This window comes from the organism of the source record quoted next, unplaced genomic scaffold (genome assembly GCF_019419815.1).
Source record: "Pyrus x bretschneideri cultivar Hongxiangsu unplaced genomic scaffold, Pyrus_bretschneideri_v1 Contig6, whole genome shotgun sequence".
In the NCBI taxonomy this organism is placed as follows: domain Eukaryota; kingdom Viridiplantae; phylum Streptophyta; class Magnoliopsida; order Rosales; family Rosaceae; genus Pyrus; species Pyrus x bretschneideri.
The window spans coordinates 28,118-54,351 of NW_025999798.1; the positions used below are offsets into that span (position 1 = coordinate 28,118).

The following is a 26,234-nucleotide window of genomic DNA, read 5'->3' on the forward strand; positions in this document are numbered from 1 at the left end:
TTTTTTTTAAAAAATCAAAATTAATTGGTTAATTTAATACAGCTCTACAATCATTTTCGGAACCTAATTTCCGGGTCATCAATTTTATCCTCTCTTTTTTCACTCTCCAACGTACCCAATAAAATCTGTGTTTCAACTTTAAATTGTATGCATGTTAAATAGAAATGTACCAATATGAAAAATGAATTAGAATTACACAATGTATCTAACGATTTGGTACATAACTACGTATTAGTAGTTTAGTATGTATCCGAATTAAAATTACATAACGTACCAATGATTTGCATGTAACAAAGTTAGCATTTCAAATATAGATTCTAGTAAACTCGCGCACCTACATCAAAATGTTTTATTGTTTAGCAAGTTGATTGTAATACCGCTAGTTAAGGACATTTATTTTTACATTCAGAATTTTGTGTTTCTCCTTCTCATAATTAGAAGCACCGGTAAAACGTAAACTTGACGAATTTATGAATGAGGATCCTCTCCGATTCTCTTTGTGAAGATTCTGAGAATTATTTAATCATATTCGTTCATCATACATCGTGCGATCAGAAATTATTGTAATTTTTTATTTAAAATTAAATAAAAATAGTACCTGACAAATACTAACCGTACGATGTATAATGAACGAACGTGATCGGAGGATTTCTAAATGCTTTTAGAGGATTCTCATGCGATGAAAACAGAGCAAACCTATCTAAATCCTAATATGTGGGGTCGGACTAGGTGTTTGACTGGCAGTTTTGACCTGAGAAAACCCGTAGTGTGTTTCTTCAACTACCATTTTGACAAAATCCATCCCAAAAATCTGATAAATAGAGATACAACTGCCCTTGGTTTTGCCAACGAAAAACCGAAGCAAAAGATTTGGGAGAGGCGATTCCAAGAGGAGAAGAAAGAATGGGAGAGGCGATTCCAAGAGGAGAAGAAAGAATGGGAGAAGCGGTTGCAAAAGGAGCCGAGAAGAAGGTGATGGTGGCCATTGACGAGAGCGAGAGCAGTCATTACGCTCTCATGTGGGTTCTCGACAACCTCAAAGACTCCATAACCGACTCGCCCTTGACCATCTTCATGGCTCAGACTCCCTCCAACGGCAACATCACCTTCTCGGCGTCGCTCGGCGCTGCTCGCATGTACTATCCTACGTCTTCCAGTTAAGTTGTTCAGAATTTCTTCATGGGGTTTTTCTTTTGTTCTTTTTAAGGTTGATACCCTAGACATAAGTGGAGATTTGAAATCTTCTGACAAGTTGTTTGTTGTTCGTGTTACGGAATTCAGGTCAGGAGTTTGTTAACTGTTCCCAAGAAAGTCACAGGAAGTTTGCGTTGGCACTGTTGGAGAAAGCTAAGCAGATCTGTGCTAGTCGTGGGGTAAGGCCACAGTTCTTCATCTTCAGTCACAAAACATTATGTTTGTAATTATACTTTTCGTACAAGTGCTTCTTTTGAGACTGCTTTTGTTGGATTCCCTGCTTATTGTTTTTGCTATAGCTGATTTTGCAAAAGCACTTGCGATTTTACTAAAAATCTTACTTCTTAGTGAATTACTTAAAAGTTCTTATTGAAGAAGTACCTAATATGTGTTTTTCCAAAAAACGCTTGTGACCCGAGCACTTTTATGTTAACCAAACTTTGTCGAAATCACTTTTGGTTATTAGTAACCGGTTTTAGCCCTTCCAGAAACTCTTAAACATGCATTAGGTAGTAGGTACAATGAATTATTCAACTTTGAATTTTCACAAAATCCATATTTTTTATATGGCAATTAAGCCCATCAAGGTGCTCTGATGAGGTCCTTGCAGATGCATAGCATCTTTGGGATATTCCACCCCTGTGAAACATTTATTTAAGTGTACCATTTTGTTTTCCATAGGTAAATGCAGAGACAGTCACAGAAGTTGGAGATCCGAAAGCTGCCATATGTGATGCTGTCAAAAAACACGGCATCAAGCTGCTAATTGTAGGCGAGCGTGGGCTCGGAAAAATCCAAAGGTTAGTATCATTTCATCAAATTTTCTATTTTTGTGTGTGTGCGCCTGCATTTCATTTAGGGGTCTGACGATTTTGATGTGCCGAGCCAGGGCAATTCTTGGTAGCGTCAGCGATTACTGTGTTCAGTACGCCAAGTGCCCTGTCCTCGTCGTGAAGAAATCAAAAGCTGAAGCTCTTGCTTGACATATGATTTGTATTCAGTATGTGAATGTTTCTACATCAAAAGAATAGAGTGGAACATATTGTGTTTAGATTTTGGATGATTCAGCTATCGATTGACTATTGTGTTTAGTTTTGGATGACACTGGTATCGATTGAACAACAACGATGTAAGAAACTAATTAAGCAGTAAGATATATTATACAGGGTTTGTAATTGTTCAAGTGCTTGAAACAAAGATATTTCTAGAACAATAGATAACAACATAACTACAAGTGCAATATATTTAAATTTAGAGGCATATAAGCTTCTGGAAATCTTGTTAACTTCAAGCAGAACAAGTGTTCTGTCACCCGAAGATGCGGTTGAGAGTGGCTGCTAGACGGACACCACCTTGAGCTAACCGCCTATGGACTATTGGTAGCCGGGAGAGGAAGTATTCGTCTGCAAATTAACAATGTTTAATTTATTCTCTTCATTTTTTTTTTTCTCCTCAATTTAACGAACAGACGAGCATACACTACCACTAAATTCAAAACATTCATGCTTACCTTCTAGCACTGAACCTTCATCTGCACCCTTGTATGCCCAATCACAAGCTGCTTCGATGCCTTCAGATGCGTATCTGCAAATAAGTACCCCGGTAATTAAACTTGGTTAGCGAATCGTTCAGGCCGAGCCTTGCTGATCTTATCATCAAACAGAAACTTAACACAACCAGAAGGCTCGAAAACATAAAGTCTCGTCAAATTTGTAACATAAGCGAATAATACATACACGTCGGGGCACGCTGTCTTGTTTAGGCTGCAGGTCTCCCAACCCTTAACTTGATCTGACCATTCAGTCTGTTTTCAAAGAAATATTAAGCATCAAAGGACAGACTTTAGGATTCAGACATTTCAGAAAATATTCTACGGCAGTTGATGTTGTAAGGTACCGTAATGTTCTGTTTAATCGCGTCAATTAGTTCTTCTACGTTGGAATGGTAGAATCTCTCTTCTGCTGTATCAATTATGTTGGAATCCCATATCTGTATGCACCGTAAAATTTGAAAATTTAATTACGTTTAGTAGTAGTTTGTGGAAATTTTGAACTGGCAAATGAGACTTACATGATGAAGATTTTGCTTCGTTGCGTACCAGTGAACATCAATTGTGTTGCCTCCCTTGTCCGGACCAAAACCTACATGCAGAGGCTGCGTAACACGCGTAAGGGTAACTTCACATCATTTGTGTTTGGTTATACAGATTGTGCCATACCTGATGGATGTCTCCTATGAAATGGGAAAGAAATAGAAGCGCCTGCGTGAGGTTATCTGATATCACAATATAAACAAAGTTAAATAACAAAATATTGTCACGAAATCGTATAGACCAACTATGGAACGGAATCTGATATATCATCGATAATGTATTGATATGATCATCTCTATCTAGAAAAAGGAAAGGATTTACATTTAGGTTGAGAAGAATGGCTACTGTAGGTGAGAAGCTGAGTGGTATAATTGTTAATTGCCCCCGCAACACAACGCCCCTTCTCTCCAGTCTCATCTTTGCAGTCCCCTGGAGATTAATCATTAGTAATTACATTATTAATTAGAATTAATATTTATACGTGCACACTAATCACATGTTTAAAGGAACATACTATTGTACTGGTAATTGCAAACATCAGGAGTGTTAATATAGTGAAGGGCAGATGACCAGTGGTAAATAAACTTGACATGATCTGGCCATATGCACAGGCTGCCCAAGTCATTCTGTGCATAGTCAGGAAGCAGTTGCTTCACCGCATCCGCCGCCACCGTGCTCAGCCTAGACTGCCATCACATCACCCAAAAGAAAAAACACGCCCGAACCGTTGCTAAAAATTTAACCCAGAGGCAAAATATGGTACATCTTTTTTACTCTAGCCAACTTGGTTAAGTCGAGATTGGAGAAAAATAAGAGTTGGGTAAGAACCTGAGCAATTCTGCAAATTGTGAGATGCCCATCAGTTCCCCAGCCGTGAATCACAGGAAAAAGAAGGAGCAGCGAGCACAAGGTAATAACAATCTTGATCCTGCCACACTCCATTGCCTCCCTTTCCTCCCAAGAAACAAGAATTCTGAAGAATGCAGCTAATAAATGACGGATTTTCTCTGGTTTTAGAGTTGGTAATAAGAACACAAATTGGAAAGGAAATTTATATTGAATTATGTGGATGTCATTTTACATATAAATTAACTTTTGTTTTTGGCAGGGATGCAGATAGGCTTTCACCTGATTGAATCATGTGGATGACATTTTACAAGCACGACAATGGTGGCTCTGCGTTCACACACTAATCGGCTGCGTGCTTGAAAAGGAAGGCAACTTTTAAAAAGGAAGAGATTATATGAAACGGGAAATGGTGATGGAGGTGGGAATGTAACGGTTACGGTACGTGCCGTAGAAAGCCAAGCAAACAGAATGTACCAAAGTATCCCGGAGTTCCTGTACTTTCTCTCAATCTTTACATTAAGTCTTGGATTGAAGCTTCTCTCAGTTTGACTTGGCATCAACGTTGATGCAGGTTCTTGAGCGGGTGATTCATGCATTAGTATTTTTAGATTTTTCCCTCAAATTCCTTGGAACTCTCGAAATACATTTCAATATTTACGTTTGGATTGTCTAAGTTTTTCTTCTACATACGTACGTTCTGTATGCATTCTTGGATCTGTGATTAATTGGGAGAATTCATTAATCTTGTTTTCTGTCAAATTGTTAATTACATGATCCTTCATATGCAACTAAGGTGGAGAGGCTAGGGTCGATGTCTCCTCAGGCGCTCAAGCTGCCAAATCGAGAGGTTTGTCGTTCGATGGCAACTGACTTGTAGCTCAAATAATTAAGAATATTTATCTCTGCATAACTATACTAGAATCCATCTTATACTATAATAATTGTTAGAGATGTGACCGTGGAAGATCATGCATGTTCAGTAATAAGTCTTAAGGCAAACATACGGCTAGAGAAGGGCTAACCTAACATTTTCCTGCCTCCACCCATAATATATTATTTTCTTCTTAAGCTATTTTTTTTATAAAAATATTTTTACGTCATTTTCTTGTAAATAATGCTGTAGGCCCAGAAACTAAGATGGGCCATCTCAACTTGGGTAGAAATTTGAATAAACTGTGGGTCTTGAGCACACGATCCATGCAAAACAAAAACAACAACAGCAACAGCGTAGGCCCATTTCGTTGGATTTCAACATGAAGACGAAATCGCCTTCGGTCCAGCTTCAAATTTTCATATCTCAAATTTCATCCCCTTTTCTTCTGGGACCAACTTCATAGATTGAATTGAACATATGCTGAAATTGAATTCAAATCAATAGTTTGAAAAGCAAAGATTAGCTATGTTTCACACTCCTTAGCTAGAAAGATATGTGGCCATGAAACAGAGATTAAGTGGAACAAAATTGACTGGGCGGTAAAGTAGTGAAAACATTTTTTTTCTTCCATATTTTGGATGTTAGCTCAATTGAACAATATACTAACTATTGCTTGAACATGGAAGAATTGAAATCGTAGATCAAAACATTATGATTCGATGGAGAGATAAAATGGTGGCTCTTTCCATTGTGCAAGCAAGATTGGTTGGATTAGCCCACTTTTCTGTTGCGTATATATTTACTTATACGGCTTTCTTGAAACTTCAATACTATGTTTGATCTCGAAGAGAATGTACAAAAAATTCTTTTAACATTCAAAGTTTGTAGAAGTGAAGATTTGCTTCTAATTAATCAATGAACATCTTGTATTTGAGAAAAAATTAGTGGCAATATAAGTAGAACTTTCATGTAACACATTTTTTTTTTCGGTAACTCTTTCTTCAATCATGTGATGAAAGAAATAAAGAAAAAACGAGTTGGAACATAAAATATGTGAGATTTTCAACGCATATCTTGTATGCATCTTCAAATACATAAAGCGAGTTGAGTTTGAGATTTGATTTGATTTTGTTTTTTGGTCGTTGGGTTGTTAATAATAGAAAATAATGTGTAGATGGGATCAAACTTAGACCTTATTATGCCGAATTAATTATAATAAAATGATTGATAATTACAACTAAAAAGGAGAAGAAATGACCAGAATATGATCATAGTCTTTGTATAATCTAATCTCAAAGTCAATATTTTTGTGGGGATGGGATGGTCATAATTATTCTCTTCCAGTACGCGTAAAGTTTGGCACAATATATTTATTAAAATCAATGCATTTCACGTTACATATTTTATATGCCTTTCAATTTCATCAGCTGCCACCTCCTAATTATTTCTACGTACCAGGGATTGGTTTGACTTTTTATACGTTTTGAAAATAAAATTAGAAGCTTCACCAAGTAATTTGATTTCATTTACCAGTGTTATTCATTCACTCTTTTTTATTTTTTATGCACTTTATATTAATTTATGTTTTTTGGCAATTTTTTAATTTGTTTGATCTAACAAACGAAAATTAAAAGGTATATAAAAAGATAAAAAGGGGTCCCAAAAAATATTGCTTCATACCCCCCCATAAATTAGTTTTAGACTTTTTGGATGATTGGGTCTATGGACTTATCCCGCTTGGCTTGGCTTAACTTGACTTTTAGTTCGTCTCTTTTTATTTTTATATTTTCGTTGTTGTTACTAGTTGAGTTCCCATTAGTGGTCTTTGAGATTTGGTTTCCATTTACACAAAAACTAGAGATTTTTCCATATTCGGAATACAAATTGGTAAACTACGTTTTTTTTTATTTTTTTAAAGCAACAATGTGATATTGTATTCATAGCAATTCAAAAGCAACATCATATTACATAGACAAGGAAAACTCTTGCAAAACTAAATCCTACTGTCAATCAACAAAACATCAATAATTACATCGAGGGATTCTTCGAACCAAGCACACTCGCACGATGAGGATAGGACATAACGAGCAAGATGGTGATCATGATGTGTGAGCTGCAATAATAAAGCTTCATTGATATCGTTATAGTATCATATTGATCGTGACCATAATGATGTGTGTATTTGGAGCATATACCTTCTACCTACCTTTTGCTTGGTAAACCATTGAAATTGAAGAAGAAACCAGACTCAACGACCTCGTTTTGCACTGATTAATTAATTGGGCCTCAAATCAAAGCCCTTAATCTCTACATTAAGTAATGATTGTTTTGGATTTGACAGGGTAGCTGTCGCTGTGTATTAGCGGAGAAGTGCGCACCATGCGAAACACATTGGGATTGAAATTATACCAAAACCAGAAAGGAGGTGCGTCTGATTAATTTCTTATAAAAGTGCAGAAATGGCACCGACATTTCTCCATCATGGTCGGTGAGTCACTAAATCGTGTAACAGAGGGCACACACCGGCACACCTCTAAAATAAGAAGAAAAAAAAAGCCCAACCCAATGCTAATTGTAATCACGCTAATTCTCATTAGTGTTCAGGTGATAATGAGTGAATACCTAATCGTGAAAAAGAAAAGTAAGACACCTACAATGTTACTGGAAGTATAATGAAATCTTCACGATAATGATTAAATAGCTAAATGATATATGATTTGGACGAATTTTGTGAAAATAATATTTGAATGAATAACTGAAAAACGAAGTGTTTGTCAATAGTGAATTGCCCGAATCTTCCTTTTCAATTTACTATGACCCAAACTCAAAATTTTATTTAGTATAAATTAAATTAGTTATATCACTTGCTATTAAAATAAATAAAGTGTTTAAACCTTAAATATAAATTTATAAAGTGGCCTGAAATATTACGGGTTAATAAAGTATTAAATGATTAATTTAATTAGCACTTGTTGACACACTCCGACCAAAATCAAGGCATGCTGGCCGTCACGAGAGAGTGACTGCCAACATGCCCTGATTTCGGTCGGGGTGTGTCAGTTTGGTATCAGAGCCTAACCCTGGCTGTGGTGTGCCGACGAGGACGTCGGGCCCCTAAGGGGGGTGGATTGTGACATCCCACATCGCCAAGGGAAGTGATCCTTATATGTATATTCTCATCTCTACCTAGCACGAGGCCTTTTGGGAGCTCACTGACTTCGAGTTCCATGGGAACTCTGAAGTTAAACAAGTAGCGTGTGAGAGCATTCCCAGGATGGGTGAGTCATTGGGAAGTTCTCGTGTGAGTTCCCATAAACAAAACCGTGAGGGCGTGGTCGGGACCCAAAACGGACAATATCGTGCTACGGTAGTGGAGCGGGCTCGGATTGTGGTGGGGGCCCGGGCCGAGATGTGACACTTGTACTCTCATTTCACAATAATAATTATTGACAAAAATATGCTAAAAAGAATCTTTATAGACTTTATGCTATCTTTTTTTTTTTTTTTACACAATTAATATATAATATGTTTAATGTTATCCTATGAATTGACAGGAAATTTATAAATAAATAAAAAATCATACTTTTAAGAGCGAAGTTGGCATTTTTCTACCTAAAGCAGCTCAAAATACATAGATACCAACAAAAAAAGCGTTAGGATGACCAAGCAATGAGATTTGACTACGTGTCAATATTCGAGTGTGGAACCGTCTAGTCCCTGACCAACAAAGGTTTTGGACCGGCTCTGCAAGTAAAAGCGGAGATCACATCCTCCTGGCTGGCTGCCAATGAGTCAGCCACACCGAATTCCATGAATGATCCAATTTGTTTTTGACACGACAAGTCTTTATTTAGTGTGACTATTTGCCTTTTTAACATGACTTCACTTTTTATCATATTTTTAATTCATACGCAAGTGATATATATTAAATTAATTCAAACGATAGAAACAAAGATTCAAACTTAAATATTTATTGATATTTGATTATACGTAATATACTTTCTTGTTGTAATTGGTGGATTTATTTGTATTATATAACTTTCTTTTATACAATTAGATTTATGTTAAATTTGTCTAAACTTGACTGGAAATTGTAGTTTGGGAGTTATTGATCCTTCGTGGTAACATACTAATTGCAGTTTAGGGTTTTATTTTAAATTATTGAATGAGAATTCGTACTAATGTGCATAAGTAAAGCACATATGCTCTTAATAATATTTGAATGACGTGTTTATAATGTATTAATTACATATATTATAATACGTGAATTAAGAAGTCGTAGTTCCTTACATAATTCAACATTTTCCAGCCACGTTGTACTACAATTGCAAAAGGACCGCTACGCTTTTCTGACGTGGAACGGATGTCCCTGAAACTTGCATACCAAGTCGTTATGTTCTACATCAGTCTTCACAACTAAAACATTTTTTTAATTTCTGGTATTCCCTCATTCCAAATTTCCAAGTAATTTCTTCGAGTCTATATAATCGCAAAGCCCCTCCTTCCTCAAACCTCCTCCCCTTCTTCTTCTACTTCGTCCTCTTCCTCTCACCACCGCTCTCAGCCATGGAAATTCCGGTGCTTAACATAATTTCCGATCTTCCGTCCCGCCTGACCTCGCTGCCGGACCCATCTTTTCTTTCGCAGAGTTTGTTGTTTCCCGGAATCCAAAACGTCTCTCAAGCTTACAGTTTCTGGACATGGGGAGCTCTAGTCCTCGCAATTCTAGCTTCCTTCGGCACCCTCATCACTATAATCAACATTTTTGTCATCAGTCTCCGCCGCCTCCGGATATTAGACCCGCAGCAGCTTAATCAGCAGCTCCACGACGGCGAGTATTCGGACGTCAGCGACGACGACGATATCTGCTCTGCTTCTTCGGCGTCCTCCTTATCCGATGAAGATTTGGAACCCGAAATATCGTTCGACGAGGAAAGTCATTCGATTGGGAGAGATGAACAATTCCACGTCAAAGGCTCGGGTTATTACGGCGAAGACGTAGTGCAGAATCATAATTTTGGACTCCGCCGCCGCCGAAGCTTCGGAGGACATCGATTATCGTGGTCCGACTTCACGGCAGGCAATAGCGTCGTAAAACTCTGGGACGCATCGTCGCCGGCCACGTTTTTGTCCGCGGACTCAGCCCCGTCGGGGCTCGTGTCTATGGGTGTCTGGGACGCGCGCGTCGGATGCCGGATTCCAGCGATACTCGCCGAGTGGGGCCCGCAGATCGGAAGAATAGTTGGAGTGGCATCTGGTGGCGTGGAGAAAGTCTACGTCAAGGATGGCGTAACCGGCAATTTGACGGTCGGTGACGTGAGGAAAGTGGCGTCGCCGTTAGGGAGTGTAACGGAGGCTGACGTGGACGATACGTGGTGGGACGCCGACGCCGTTGTTGTGACGGACGAATCAGCCATGAGTGCATGTGACTCGGCCGTGATACGGTGTTGTAGCGCGGTTAGGTCTTATCTGCTGTAAATCATTAGTACGAAACAACAGAAAATAATGCAAGGTCATTATTTTGTAAATATCCTTTAATATTATTTACCTGGATTTACCATTTTTTTTACCCTTCAATTTGGTTTTCTTTAGCTTGTAATCAACAGAAAAATGGCAAATTACAAGCTTCATACTAGCTTCCTCTGGTTATGGAATCGAGATCATTTTTGGATCTCGCAGTTTGAAGCCAATAAAGAAAAATTCGGATCACTCATTTTTAATTGTATGGTCTCATTAATCCGTTCACTCATTCACTATACAAATCAATTGTACATATCTCTCTCTTCCTATCTTCAACAGTTTAGATTACTTTATCATCAGCTTAGAACTGTGAGATCCGAAAAGAACCTAAATTCTTGGTGACGAAGGCTTGACAGTTGAGTTGATAATCTTCTTCTTTGCCGTGTGTTTTGGTTGTTAATTGTTAAACAAATATAAAAGATAAATTGTGTATTATACAACTTCAATGTTGAATGTGGCCGGAAAGAATCTCACCAACCAAATAAATTGTGTATGCTTGTGAAAAAAAAAACAGAAAGATGGATGTAATCTGCGATGCCATTGTTTGAAAGTACAATTGTTCATGCGGCATGCCTCATAAAAGTAGAACCTTACTTTGCCGATGAAAAGTTAAATCACAAATGAACATGTGTCTGAATAATTAAAATTGAAAACTATAATTAGACGCTTGTCTATTTGTGATTAAGTTTCAGCAGCGAAGCATGGTTCATAAAAGTAGATAGCAACGCCACTAATGCAATGGGTTCAACATCATGCTACAATTCACATAACATGTTGTGCTCTCCCTTTAATCAACATCACATTATCTAGCTTTCTGGAGCATGAGAATCCTGAGAGGGGCAACAAATTTATATAGATAGAAAAAGATCCATATCTTTTAGATGTTATGGTTAAGCAATAAACCGTTTGCCTCCAAAAAAATGAAACATAATCGGGACTACTCAATCACCCATATATATACATACGAGTACATATATATAACTTGGAAGTGTTAGAGTGGCTAGATCTAGCTTCTTATTCTTCACACTTCCTACGAGTTTGTAGAGAAGAAGCTTCAATGCAGCTTGTATGGCACTCTTGTATTATTTTTATATAATCCGCCTTATGGATAAGAGAAATACAACCTGAACATCCTACGTTTTTTTGAAATTTCCACATTTAGCAGGAAGTTTAATTTTCTAATGACAGATAGGTCCAGATTTCGCATGCTTATCTTATGCTAGACTTGGTCCATGATTAACACAAAGGTAACTTGCAGGGCACAACTAACTAGTTACGTGACCATTTTTATATTTTCTTCCCACGAAAACGCACGTCGTTTCCCGGAATCCCACAGATTATTTTAGTACCAGAATATGTCGTAGGCGTTGTCAAAGGGGGCTCCCGACGGTTTGAGTCAAATGTGTGATTGCTGTTTAGCTTTGGGCCTAACCCATGCAAACCCACGGACCATAGTAACATTTTTTGTTGATCGGACTTTTTCTCAAACCATTTTGGAGCACATGTCTGTCTTTTAACTCAAAATGGATATTTGGTGCGCCTAGGATGATCTGAAGACATTGTAACCCCTATTTTTTTTTTGACAAATGATAACGTTAGCACTTTAAATTATTAAATGTTAGGCAAGAAATAGGATCGGTGGAGATCGAACTCGCATCCTATGAATCATCGATAGAGATTGAACTCGTACCAAGATGTATATGTGGTATTGTTTTTCGTCACTACAATAAAGCACCATTTGTATATCGCCCAATTTTGTGCCTATGTTTAATGGTTAAAAAATGATTTTCCCACTTTTTCTGTTCTTCTGCACATTCTATCTTATTTATGCTCCGTCGTGAACGAAAGTGGATGCGCTTCCCTAATTGTTTCCGCGGCCATTTTGATCGCATATGGTTACTAGTTATAGATCTCTACAAGTCGGTACGCATCTAATAAAAAAAATTAATAAAAACAAACAGTAATTGAAGGTTAATTTTGTAAACCACACACGTTGTAAATCATATTATTAATCCCAAATTTCAATGTAAACCACACACGTGGTAAATCATATTATTAATCCCAAAATTCAATGTAAACCATGTGGATCTGTTGACCCTAAAAATGCCTAGCCTATGTCATTCGGTTGAATGCAGGGCATGCCAATTCGTCGGCTGAGCTTAGCTGGAGAGTGAATGAATGTTGATGTGGCATTGAGCGTACTGATGACTTCTGAAATTTGCGACGGCGGTCGAGGAAGGAATACTTCTTGGCCTTCGAGTTCTAGAACCTGAAGACAACGTTGTTAGTTCTGCGAAGTTTACTATCAAATTCAGTTTTCAGTGTGCCAAATGTGGTAACTTAGTAACACCTCACTTCGTTGAGAAGGCCAAGGAGATGATCTCTTCCAACAAGGACTTAGAGATTCCTGCTGATTGAGGCTTAGATAAATAAGCAGTTGGTCTCGAAGTAGTGTTGTTTATCCAAATTGAAGGTGATCATCGGTTGGCTGATTCTACGACTCTAATGTTGTTTATCCAAATTGAAGATGTGTTGGTGAACAAGGGTAAAATAAAAAATCTAAAGATGTTTGAGAGGTTTCGCGTAGAGTGAGAGTTTGCGCAACGCAGATTTGTGTGTTGATTTGGAGGGGCTTTGAATGATACCCTCCCCTCTCTATTGATAGTAGTAGTTCCGCATGGTCGATTTAGAGTCCCACTCGAACTATAATTCCTTGGTCGAATCCAAATAGGTTTCGGCCAACCCTAGTTCATGTAAGATTCTGAATTCCACCCTATTATCGTCCATGTTTAACCCTTAGTCGAAGCATAACTAGCCTTTGAGGACTCCTTGTTCTACTAGGACTCGACCGACCCTTCTATTTAGATAAGATTGTGTTTTGATAGGATTCGACCAAACCTCACTAGGCTGGGTTTTTCTTGAAAATATTTTGAGATACCTGATGTCCTGTATACGGGCCGAGCCCATAATCCCCTCGCCCCAAAATGTCATTTTGGGTCCAAACAGGATCTTAACTAAAACAAGATTCAATTAGCTACTAGCCCGGCTACATGTGGCATCGTCAAACCAGTATTCATGTTTTTCCAGACTACTCGTGTGGATGTGGTTCGTGGTCAAGTCAAGACTCGAGGCGTACAGGAAGTTGCACAGAGGGCTTCCTGTTTCTAATGCAGTAGTGGTGCAGAATTATATAACATGTCAACGTATATGCGTCATAAAGTTTGATAATGCTAAGTACCCAAAACCTTATGAAATTTCAGAAGGGTCAATATATTTAGTTTCCAGCTGCCAATGGTAACTCAATATATTCCCTAACCCAATTGAGGTTAAATGTAGAGATTTAAAATCCCAGAAATCCATACCCACATTTAAGTTAAGGAGTAAAAACTAATTAACAAAACAAGAACCATGAATGAATTAATGAATGAATTAAGCTATGAACAAGCAAAGGACTTTTTCTATCAACATACAAAAAAACTGAATAAAAGACACAGATAAAGAATCAATTAACAGTGGTAGCAAATAACTAACTAGCTCGATTGGATAATCCTCTAGTTGCTTATTAGTTGTTCATCATGTAGTCAATATTCTGGGAGTCCTTTGATGAACTTGAACATTGATGGAGATATCGAACCGCCGAAGTTCGGAGACGCATGCGATGAGGAATCGGAGAATCTGTAAAGCGGCCTTGGCGGGCAGAAGAAATCCGCTGAATTATTTGAGGTCGGCGTAAACAATGGAATATCTGCAAAATACGGGCTAGGGTTGCTGAACATGGCATTGGGAGAATATCCGGAAGATGATGAGCTCCCCACTTGATGTTGAACATTATTAATCATACTATTATTATCGTAATTCCCACCACCACAATTAATCTCATCCGTCAGATCCGAACACGACTCGTTTCCATCACGGCTGCGGCTAATAATAGATTTAGTAATGTCTGTATGGTCGATATGGTCGTCTTGACATGATGAAACTTTCACGTTTGCATGATCTTCATGAGTAGTGTCAGTGTCTTGGCTTTGGTCGTTGACGTCGTCGTGAGTATTATCGGATCGCGAGAGGCCGGTGAGCTTTTGGACCAAGGCCATGAAATCGCGCGCCTGCGCGTGGATGATTTTCGGAGATTGGGTGTAGATGATCACCGGCTGCCGCTGCTGCTGGTGCTGGTGGTGTTGCTTCTCCGTCTTGTTGGCGGCGGCCATGCGGGGATAGTTATTGGTAGGTTTGTGGATGAGATGGGAGCTTCGGTTGATCTTCAACGGGGAGGGACGGCTTCCGTTGATCATCATCTGGCCCCTCCTAATGGATGAATGTTGTAGTTGACGATTATCACCCAGCTGGAACTTTGCAGGGTTCATGCTCAATGATCTGTTACCTAATTAAGCTAACTAACTAATCTTAATAGTAATTAGGTAGCTCCAAAATGAAAGGATCAGTTAATCAAGAAACTAATTAAGATTTCGAATAGCAAATAGAGAGAGAGAGAGAGAGAGAGAGAGGATGACATTAATTTGATTAGAGGGAGAGAGATGTGTGATATATAGGAGAGTATGAAAGAAAGAATGGAAGCCAAGCCAACATTTCTGACTGTTGACATTTATCATAGTTGTATACAAAAGAATAATACTATTAATTGGGAAGAATATTGGCAAACTGGTATCCCATTCGTCCATTGCCTTTTGCCTTATGTTTGAGGTTTGGTTGTCCTCTTGGGCGCATTTGTTGGCTGCCACACGCAACGCCGGTGCCGCTCGGTCAAGCAAAACTATTTTTTTTTCTCTTCTTTTTTTCTATTTTATTAATTGTGGCCCTTCTGCATGCGCTCCTTGGTGTTCACACACACACATATAATATTTGAGAAATTGTAATATATTAAGAGTCTGACGCTAATTAGATAGTCAGTATAACATACTTGAACGTTATAACATAATGCTCGAGCACCTCGATTAGGCTAAGTGGTCACCTCAAATATTTTTTATTAGATTAAATTAGTTTTAAATATTGTATCGTAAAAAATAAAACAAAAAGCATGTTATTAGCACTGTTTTATTTTTTATTTTTGGAAACAGCACTGTTTTATTAGCAGCTTGAAGTTCAGTTATACAGCCTGCGCGGCTCTTGACACTTGTGTTGAGCTCCCACCTTATTTCCTCAACAGAGTTGGGCGTGAATATTGGGAAGTTCCCTTTTTTGAGTTCAGTGAATGGAAGGCAATTTAACTATTTAAGACTTTAGATTTACCAGTATATATGCAAAATTACAGATTTATTGTTATTTATTTATTTTCTGTGTGTACATCATATGCATATGGTGTTCACTGCTTGATCTTTAATTGCAGATAATTAAGTGAAATTTTAATCAGTTTTACGGTGAGGAATGACTATTAGTTGGGGCCAAGGGCAAATCCCCTCTGTCAGCCTCAAACTATAGTCAAACTTTCTAATAAAATATCTTGAGACTTTTTATACTTTTCAAGAACTTGAATTTGGAGCTTTGACTAATTTGAATAGTATTTTTATTCGATTTTTTTTCCTTATAAACTTCAATGTTATATCATCGTATTCTCTAGACCTAGATCAGTAAAGTCAAATTCTTGTAGTTTACCTTGTTCACTAACTTATTTTTTGTCTTTGGTCAAAACATAGCATTTGACAAGTATATTATCATGGTGGCAAAGACACAATTCAATCCAGCTATATATTTCATGAACTGCTGCGTTTTCAAAGTCAATCAATTGAAAATTTATCCTCGTTCGTTCAGCCTGGCTTGTAATTGCAGAAATGATCGAAGGACCGTCAACTCCCCATCCTTCAGTCTCCCTTTTGACGTGCATGCAGTGATCAATCTAGCTAGCCGCACCGTCAAGGTCACCCCTCTACGGTTCTACTGCTCTACTTAATTTTTGTGTGGTGACATTTTTGGAAAACATCCTTCTTTGTAACGTGCACATTTTTGCTGCTTCTTAAAAATTTATAAGCGCATGCGCTAATGGTGTTTTATTATAAATTAATGTTTTTATTAAAAATCCATGTGCTAGCCACAATTAAGTACCGAACTTATAAAAATAAGTATCAAAAGCAATTAAAAGTGTTTTTGGCTATAAAAATAAGAGCCCTTTGAGTTTCATATTTTGATTGAAGAAGAATTACATGTCTAATATTACGTAGTGGTCCAGTGCAAAGGGACCAGGGTGGAGTGAGCCTCTGGCCCAGTGACTCAACACTAGTTAGTTGGAAACTCACACGTTGTCCTTGTTAATTATAACTTAAAAATATATTATCAAACAACTGCGTACACAGTCAATAACCAGCAACCGAGGAAGACATTGTTCCATTGTCGTCCTTCATCGTCATGATCGTAATCCATGACGAAAATTGAGGTGATATATATTTCATCAGGTTTATCTAAGAGATGGTATGATGACTACGGCTTTCTAAGATTTCAGGTGCTGCACAACTTATTAGACTATTCAAATTTGGATACAATAAAGAGTTACCAACTTACCAGACATTTCTTGTAGTGCTGCACAACTTATTAGACGATTCACAATAATTTTTTATTTTATTTTCATAACAATAATAAAACTCAAACTTAAAATATTTTACTTACAGATGAAGATAAATATCATTAAACCATAGTGCTAGAGATTCCTTCACAAGAAAATTAACGATCATTCCACTTACCAGACATTTCTTATTATTTTCTAAATCATTCCACTTACCTGACATTTCTTATTATTTTCTAAAAATATAAATATGTGTTTAAATAATAAATAAAGGAAAACATTGAAGATTCAAAAGAAGTGGATAAATGAAACCATTCTTTATCTTCTTTCCTTTTTAGAAACAAATGTTAATAGACATGAGCCTAGGCATCCGCAGCAAACGTTTTCTTGACCATGAGAAAGGACTGTCGATTGCAAATCTGTATGTTTGTATCAGGAGCTTCATATAATCTTGGTCTCTATGTTTCAAAGGTCAAGTTGTGCTGCGTTCGAACCTTAACAATTTTCCTTCTTCTGACATTTCATAGGTTTATTTTTCATCGTTCATTATAACCGAGACGAAAAATAACCATCATCAGATATTTTGCTTTATTGGACTGAAATTATAAGGTTTGAAAAAAAATTTTCCGAATCTCCCGATTTTCCAACTCCTATGTTAGTATGTTATTATGTTGAGGAAAACGTGTGTAGGGTTGTCCAACCATGTTATCTATATATTAAGTCTAGACCCGGTTCAGGCTCAGTGCTGGCAGGACGACCGTTCGGGGCCCAAAATAAATGGGGGCACCAAAATTATTCGGGTGGTATATTTATATATGTTTTTATAAGAGTATATATTTATAAAATTTGGTTCAATGACAAAGAAGTTTAACTAGAACTGGTGGTTTTGTTGTTTGAAATTAATAAGGAGGTCTTGGGTTCAAAACAACATGTGTGCTTTACCTTTCAATTTTTACAAATTTATTTTCATAAGAGTATAAATATAAAAAATTTGGCTAAATAATCAAGAAGTTTAATTAGAATCAATGGTTTTTGTTGTTTAAAATTAACGAGAGGTCCTAAGTTCGAAATGCTAAGTGCATGTTTATTCTTTTCAATTTTTTCAAATTTTTGTTTGGTTGTTAATTTATTTTTAAACATTTGTTCCAATTCAAGTCTAATCTTCAATAAAGAGTAATGCTTGACTAAATTTGCAAATCATATGACGTGTCATCAAAAATTTTAATTTAATACTCATTTATTACTTATACATATCAATTAAATACTCAAAACATCATTATTTTTTTAATCTCATATTGACAAGGTTAGTAAATAAGAAAAAATACCTCACAATTTATACAAAAATACTTTAAAAGTTCAGATGGAAAACAAAACTCATATCTATCTACTTGTAAACCTGAAGTTTTTTTGTTTTTTTTCTCACGATACAAAATAAATTCGTTTTTTTGTGTTTCTAAATTATTCAGTTTGAAGTGATTTTCTAAGTATAATTTTATCGATGTCTTACGTGTGAAAATAAATAATTTTCTTATATAAAGTGAGAGCACATTTTTTAACATCGTTCCGAACCTCAAAAATCTCTAGACTGGCCTTGAGTACGTCTCACGAAAGCATGATACCTCGCTGTATTTTGATCAATCGGCTTAAGCTTAGAGCATTGATCACGCTTTCTTTGTGGCCTTGGAAATGTTTTGTTTCACTGCATTACAGGGGCTTTCTCGATTCGATTCTTTGGTAAACAAAAAGGCCGGGGCTCTTTTATCAGATTGGGGCATTCGGCCCATTTTCTGTCCAATGCCCAGGGTCTGTATTGTACGACAAAGAAAAGATCAGTATTTGATATATCATACGAAAAATGGCATACGTTGAATAAAGTTGGCAATGAGGAGTATCTTATCTATATAACTATATAAGCACATGCAAGGAGAAATTTTTTCTTGTAATCGGAACACGGGTAGTACACCACATGTTTTGATATAAGTGATGGAAAGTTTTATTTTTTAAACTATTAACTTTTTAATACACATATCTCACCATTTGTATAGTAACACGTGGTGTAACACCCCGTGTTCCGATCACACTAAAAAATCTCTTACATGCAAGGTCTTTCCTCTCATCAATGTGAGATTCATTCTCAAGACGCCTCTTCGTGTGTGGTAATTTTCAAGACTAACACGTGAATAATACAACTCATGTAACGTGTAGCACGTGTGGCCGTTAGACTTCCCACATGAGAAAACCTGTTTGAATACCATGAATAAAATTGGGAATTTATCATAAAATCAATTGGTAATATGAAGAGTAACTCAAATACTTATAAGCACATGAAAGTCTCTTCTCTCATCACTGTGAGATTCATTCTCAATACATACCATCTTTTTTTTTTATCCTACACACTCTTGTAGAATCGTGTTTATTATTTTTATTTAATTTATTTAATTTCATGATTAGAAATGAAAAGAAATGTGTGAGAAGCTAAAAAGAATTATAAAGTCAGCTCCCATATATGTTTATATATGCATTCCTAATAGCGGTATACACTCGAAGTCACGTATTATCTTCCTAAGGGAAAAGAAAAGAAACTCAGAAGGTGGACCAAAAACAGTCAAAATAGATGAGCTTCTAGATGGGCTAATGGAGCAGTAAAATGGTGTGACTCCTCACCATTGCAAACCCCATGTCCACATGGCTGTCATCGTGCTTGGAAAACGCAAAGGGGGTCAGAGCAGCACCCAGTAACTCTTCTATGAAGTGCTGCTCAAACAATGACTAATAATATTACCACAAGTCGAGAATAATATTGCATTAAAATACATGATATTTAAATATCAATTTGTTTGGTAAATTAAAAATTATATAGTTGTTGTTATTTTATTAGGGTTTTTAGTTCTTAGTTATAGGATCATGCGCAAAGCAATCGCACGCGCACTGCATTTCTCTGCCATTCGTCTCCAGTCTCTATATTGTGTATATCATCAGAAAGTGGTAGCAGAATTAAGCAGTTGCAGTTGAAGAGGGGAGGAGAGAAGGCCTCTCTCTTCCTTCTTCTTCTTCTTGGTTTTTGCAATAAAACCATCATGCTTCTCTCTACTGATCACACACACACACACACACGCATATTTTATACATTATAAATAAAAATATGTTTCAGAACATTAGCTGACTGCCTGACTGATCACTCACTTCTCGATGCTTTTGTCTTTCACTCTTTCGATCACTCGTCCTTGGATCTCCCGTTCACCGTTTTAGGCATTCCCTTTCTTCTGCCATTGATTTATTGGTTCTTTATTTGTGTGTTTTTATTTTGTATTTTTCAAGCAATATTCACACTGGGACAGCTTCACTAAAACCAGCAAGTCACCACGTTCAACCATTGCTAGCTCCTCCAACATGTAAATTTCAATTTTCAAGCGCCACAATATGAGCAAACCCACTTCCCAACTTAATTATCTGTTCTCTTTCTATCTCAACTGCCTAGACATGTCATAATGATTAGAACAACTTTCATACACCTAGAATGCCAATTGTATTTTTTTTAACTTCCTTGCGTAACAATACGTGATTGATTTTTGAATCCTGTTAGCATGACATTACATGTGTACATGAAAGTTTTTATGGCGGCAAATGCAAATGCGAATGCGAGCCATGTTTTTGACAATCCATTTCCCTCCATGCATAGCTAGGTCTTGGTGGATCAAACCTCTATATATATAAATTACATTATATAATATTGTTTGTTTTGTAATTTCGTTGATTCTTGAGTAACACAACAAAACAAACATACTCAGCAATGTGTAATAATAATGGATATGTACACGCATGTTTGTTTGTGTTAGTTACGAGATGATCAGCTAGCTAGAACTCATAATTCATGGTCCCCTTATTAAATTACTAATTTTCTCAATTTTCCATTTGTACGTGCTATTTTATGCGCATTGCATTGCACATGCTGCGCCCTAACACATTTCACCATATCAGGAATGTTAAAGACTATCTCAAAAGTATGACTTAAAAAAAAAAACTCAGCCGCCTCATATTTTAACATTAACTTCTTTGTTAATATTATAAAATATCATGTCAAAAGCACGAAGTAGCAAAGAGTCTATAAAGAGTCCGATTTTTGAGAAAGTTCCATTAGCATTTATCCTCGCGATAATTAACTATCTCTATAAATTGTAGTTGCATCTTAACTAAATATTGTTCCAGTTCAGAGAACTTAACCTCGAAAATTGATGAGTAATTGGTCTTAAAGGAGATGTCAAAATTATCATGTAGGCATACAACAGTAAAAAATGGCAGCAAACTCTCTCCAACTGAGCCTTCAATTTCTTACATGGCGCTGAGTTATTTGAAGGCAAAACCTTTTGCTATCAAATTTGACAACAGATGTCAAATTTATTAAATAATTTTTTAATAGATTAATATAATATATAATAAATGTTGTTATGTTTTTGAAATATTTGATTGGTTCCCTTAATCATTGAACTCCACAAAAAGATAAAAAAAAATATTAAATGATATTATTATTTAACATATCGTGTGGAGTAAAATATTGTACAAAATATCAAATTGCCACATAAACTATTAACTATCATTTTGATGTTTAACATTTGACATCAATTGTTGATTATTCAAATAATTTAAAATTTGATGACCTCGAAATAATGTCTCCCCCTCTTGTGTGGCACCATTGCTGGCAGAACCGTCCCATTCCACCATGCCATGCCACGCCCTACACTTCACTTGTTATATCCCCATGCCACTGTCAGCCAATTTGCATCCTTTATTAAAAATCCTTCCTAAAAAAACTTACCACATTCAACATACGTGAGCATAGTCATATCAATTAAAATTGGTGTACTTATCGTATCCGAGTTTTAATCTTTATTTCCGTAATTCAAATTAGGGTAAGATAAAGTAGCATCCTCTAAAAATTATACTACAATTGGCACACTCCTAATAAAAAATTTGATTAGCACCAAACACATAATTATTCCTTAAAATGCATCGATTTAACAATTTGGTCTGAGCCCAAATATGTTGCGGACCCAATTGAGGATGTACGTGCACATAGTTGGTCCCCACGAATCTATGTCATGCCAAATCGAAGTCACATAATCTGGGAATTCCAGGGAAAACATTTTGAAGCCTTAATTTGGATAACGACCTCAAATGGATAATCTCATTCTGAAACTTCACATCACCAAATCACATCACAGAAGGTTCTATAATTGCTTCAGAACATTCATAACCTTGTTATCTGTAGCTAAAAATTGTGACAATTTTCCTACACTCTTTGGAGACTACGATGATATTTCAAACTAATATACGTTTGACATTGTATTGTTGATTGGTGGTGGTGGAATCTTGACGGATATAGGCAAGTCGTTTTCGGATGAGAGGGTGGGAAGTTTCAAGTTTCATGCTTTCTAACAATACTGCTGATCATTTGGAAATTTGAACAGTTTTATTCCACTTGAAATGGTAAACTCAATTGATGTTCCTTTGTTCCTCTGTAGTTTGTAACTCTGCTGGCACAAAATTGACTAGTCGTGACCTCCATGTGAAGGTTCAAATTCCAATTAAATCTTGCAACTACAATTGACCTGAAGTCGTTCTCCAAATCAGATGTCTGCAATTATGTTTTATGCAGCAGAAGCGCTTGAAGGAAAAGCACTTTGAGGACGTGCATTGTTGGTTGAGAATGGAAATAAAGTATCACCCTAGCCTTCGCTTGATATCATGTCCTACATATAGAATCCCTAATATTAGCAACTCTACATTAATATTATTAAGACTACTTGGGACATGAAATTACACATTTTTCCAAAATTCCCTCGCGAATTCCCAAGCCACAACTCACATCCTTAATTATACACAAAATAATTGAGCTGCATTTTTTCTTGTTATTGATTAATTATTGTTAAATTAGCGTGACTTTCATTAATTACTACACAATTTAAATGACTACGTCACATATTGTTGCTAAGAAACCTCATAAACAAACGAAAAGGGGAGTGTGAGGAAGAAACAAATGTAGAAATAGAGAAAACTTCTAAAACACAGAGGACTAAACAAGAAACTCATTTAGCAACAATCAATGTCACGCTTTCCGTCGGACTTAAGCTACGTGGTCCCATCCACGGTCCATAAGAAAAATGCAAGTTTTCTTAGTTTTAAAAAATGGATTTCTGATTTATTAACCCTGAATTTGATCAGCTGATAAGCATATAATTATGATAACATATATCATCAAAGAATAAACACAGAAGGTCGAAGGAGACTAATTTATAAGAACGTGTGTACGTAGTTAGTGTATCTAGAAACAAGATCACGGACCAATTTGGCATTTGACAAGATCTACAACAAAATCTAGTAAAATTGCCAAATCTCCAACTCCCTTGCTAATCTGGCATTTCGCATAAAAGCACACTTTTACTAGATTTTCTTCCCTTTTTCGATCGGAAAATCACTTGTATCGTCAGCAGATACTACAAGAAGTCAATTTTAGTATTACGTGATGTGCAGCCCCTTTATCTAAGGGGATATTCATTTTTCGATAGAAATTGGGACTAATTGGCGAGCTCACTTCATATCGAATTTCAAAGATTCGGCCCGTCTATTTTTCACCGTTTCACTTCATAGATCTTCCTTACAAAATATTAGCTAAATCGAAAATGTTTGAGGTATCTAATTGAGTTCAAAGAAATCGACGGACACTATCTTCTAACAAACATTGAAATTTCATCAAGACAATCAAATGGGTAAATAGTTACGGATTGAACCGACTTTTTGCAAGGATGATCTATGAATGAATACTTGAAAAATAAACGGTACGGATTGTTGAAGTTCGATGTAGTGTGCACCCCACAACTAGTCCCTATATTTATAAAAAAAAATTGAGATCTCCTTGGATAAGGACTCTGATATGATGTGAGATATAAGCACAATACATAATCTTTTACTTAAAAATATTTCCACGCGGTAGACTGCAAAGCTAAATTTACATAAATACTCTTTATTAGAGAAAGACAGGCAATACTATTGTATTTGGACCTCACATGTACTAAAAAATTTTTGATTTTGTGTATCTAAATAATATCACCCGTACAATAAAGGCTGATGTTGTATTAGGAAGGAACTAAGAAGAGTTTAGTGAGTGATTTGCTCATTGCTAACACACTAAATTTGTGATTAAAAGAGTCCCTGCTCAATTACATTTGAGAGAATAAAATTCACAGAATTTCCCTATTTAAGTTGCGAAAATTTCACAAAACTCTTTTGCTCACTTGCCAAAATAATTTTTTCTTTTTCTTTTTTTCCCTCTCAATTTCCTGTATTTCGTGTTTTTTGCATTTCCCTCCCAAAATCCAAAACTTGTCGCATTCTGGTCTCGGTCTTCCGAGTCCACTCCCACCCTTCGATTTTTCCATTTTTTTTCTCCGGTGCATACAGGAATTGGGAAGCAGAGGCACAGAAGAATTTTCCCCAAAATTGTTAACGAACTCAACATTTGGAGGAGAATTTAAAAAAAGAAAAAAGAAAAAAAAGGAAATGTATAGCTGGAAAAAGCTGGAAGACCTACTCCTCCAAGAAGCGCTTCACAATCTTCGCGCTTGGTTCCACCACCTGCCTCTCCCATATCTCTGACCACCGCTCTCCTCCGTCATTTTCCGACGTCGACGTCGCAACCACCGCCCTAAACGCGTCCGTTGCGTCTAGTCTTCGTAAGTCCCACCCTCCCCCTCTTAACCGTAGGATCTTCCCTATCTGCCTCTTCGCGAGCTGACACGTGTTGTCCTTGATCGCCCTCACCGCCTCTTCGTACGCTCCTCTCCGCTCCAGGTCGTCGTCCTCGTCTCTTTTACTTTGTGGGTATTTTTTAAAATACCGGGTGAACTCGGGCACTCCAATCGCCTTTCTCAACCCTGTCGGAACCGCAGCTGGGTCGTGCTTGTCCTGGCGATCCGGTTCGCAAAACTTGGCCAACTCGTCGAACATTCCCGAGTCGAGCATTTCGTCGACTCGCTTTGATAAATACTCCGTCAACACCGCCATCGACACGTCCACCCAAAGAAAACAGCAATCGTATCTGAGCTCGGCCGAGACGGAGGCGTCGAAACCCGGTTCGAAGACATTGGAGCCCAGTTCGAACCGTTCCGCGACCATCGCGTGAATGAAGGAGTTTGACCCGCCGACGAGCATCGGCACCTTCCTCCGATTGGTAATGCAGGAAACAACCTGACCGGCGACGGCGCGAAAATCGGCGGGGGTGAAGTCGCCGTCTAGGGGGTCGAACTCGCCGAGGAGGTGGTGGGAGACGCCGAGTCGTTCCGGTAGGGGGAGCTTGTTGGTGGTGATGTCTAGGCCGCGGTAGAGTTGCATTTTGTCGGAGTTGACGATTTCGAAGAAGGGGAAGCGGGTGGCGAGGTCGAGGGAGAGGCGGGACTTGCCGGCGCCGGTGGCCCCCATGATGACGAGGAGCTTGTCTTTTGGACGTGGGCCCGCGGAGGTGGGCCCGGTGGCCATGTGGGCCGAGCGGCGGGGCCTTTGGGGGAGGTGAAGAGGAGGAGTGGGGTGGTTGTAAAGGTGGTAGAGCTGCGGGAACAAGTGGAAGCGGTGGGAGATATAATTCGTATTGAAATTGAGATTAGAATAATGGAAGGAGTGAGTTGGGACGGGATGGAGTGTCATAGGATGAAAGAGAGAAGGACAGGCTGGTAATTTTGTTGAGCTGGGAATATGTGATCAGGTAGCTGCGCACACACCGCACGCACATATACGGACTGTCCAACGGAATAGAGAGAGAGAGAGAGAGTGAGAGAGGGGGGGAGGGAGAGAGGAGAGAGAGAGAGTGGGAGGACAGGTAGCTGGATGATAGTACAATACGATAGGTATGATGAGCGAAACAAAAACAAAAACCGGCAGCTTTTGTGGTGGTGGTGGTGGTTGTGGTGGAGGAGGAGGAGACACGATGCGACGGAGGAGAATGAAGGAAACGGCAATGGGGTGTTTTTGTCCTGGAGCTGTTGGCTAATGCTGGACTACTATATACATCGACCTGCTCGTTTCCTAGTTTTTGGTTCATGCTCCGTGCTCTGCTCTGTCTCTCTCTCTCTGTTCGGCGCTTGTTTATTTGTTTCCGGCGTTCTGGTTTTTATTGGCTCTCCCATCATCCCTCATTTTCTTGTATA

At 37.7% G+C, this 26,234-nt stretch overlaps 5 protein-coding genes across 7 annotated transcripts; 2 read left to right on the forward strand and 3 right to left on the reverse strand.

The window, feature by feature from the left end:
* Positions 1 to 824: 824 nt before the first annotated feature.
* Positions 825 to 2,369, forward strand: LOC103947123 (universal stress protein YxiE). The gene is made up of 4 exons (XM_009357980.3): positions 825 to 1,156; positions 1,282 to 1,373; positions 1,876 to 1,994; positions 2,084 to 2,369. The coding sequence occupies exons 1-4, from the start codon at positions 904 to 906 to the stop codon at positions 2,175 to 2,177; spliced, it is 558 nt and encodes a 185-aa protein (XP_009356255.1). The 5' UTR covers positions 825 to 903; the 3' UTR covers positions 2,178 to 2,369.
* LOC103947122 (endonuclease 2-like) lies at positions 2,323 to 5,006 on the reverse strand. Of its 3 annotated transcripts, XM_048572334.1 has the most exons (10): positions 4,415 to 4,965; positions 4,115 to 4,259; positions 3,801 to 3,972; positions 3,608 to 3,715; positions 3,413 to 3,468; positions 3,265 to 3,348; positions 3,091 to 3,183; positions 2,931 to 2,998; positions 2,705 to 2,778; positions 2,323 to 2,597 (listed from the first exon to the last, which is right to left on the reverse strand). In XM_048572334.1, the coding sequence occupies exons 1-10, from the start codon at positions 4,729 to 4,731 to the stop codon at positions 2,503 to 2,505; spliced, it is 1,212 nt and encodes a 403-aa protein (XP_048428291.1). In that variant the 5' UTR covers positions 4,732 to 4,965; the 3' UTR covers positions 2,323 to 2,502. The 3 variants fall into 3 exon arrangements, with proteins under 3 accessions (XP_048428291.1, XP_009356254.1, XP_048428292.1); XM_009357979.3 differs by having other exon boundaries at positions 4,115 to 4,963; XM_048572335.1 differs by lacking the exons at positions 2,323 to 2,597; positions 2,705 to 2,778; positions 2,931 to 2,998 and having other exon boundaries at positions 3,140 to 3,183; positions 3,265 to 3,335; positions 4,415 to 5,006.
* A 4,325-nt stretch (positions 5,007 to 9,331) lies between these two features.
* LOC103947182 lies at positions 9,332 to 10,726 on the forward strand. The gene has a single exon (XM_009358036.3). It carries the CDS (start codon positions 9,576 to 9,578, stop codon positions 10,485 to 10,487), a length of 912 nt encoding a protein of 303 aa, XP_009356311.1. The 5' UTR covers positions 9,332 to 9,575; the 3' UTR covers positions 10,488 to 10,726.
* A 3,384-nt stretch (positions 10,727 to 14,110) lies between these two features.
* On the reverse strand, positions 14,111 to 14,737 carry LOC103947124 (VQ motif-containing protein 20). Its single transcript, XM_009357981.3, has one exon. The coding sequence runs from the start codon at positions 14,735 to 14,737 to the stop codon at positions 14,111 to 14,113; it is 627 nt and encodes a 208-aa protein (XP_009356256.2).
* Positions 14,738 to 24,211: 9,474 nt separating this feature from the next.
* On the reverse strand, positions 24,212 to 26,234 carry LOC103947125 (adenylate isopentenyltransferase-like). Its single transcript, XM_009357982.3, has one exon. The coding sequence runs from the start codon at positions 25,732 to 25,734 to the stop codon at positions 24,622 to 24,624; it is 1,113 nt and encodes a 370-aa protein (XP_009356257.1). The 5' UTR covers positions 25,735 to 26,234; the 3' UTR covers positions 24,212 to 24,621.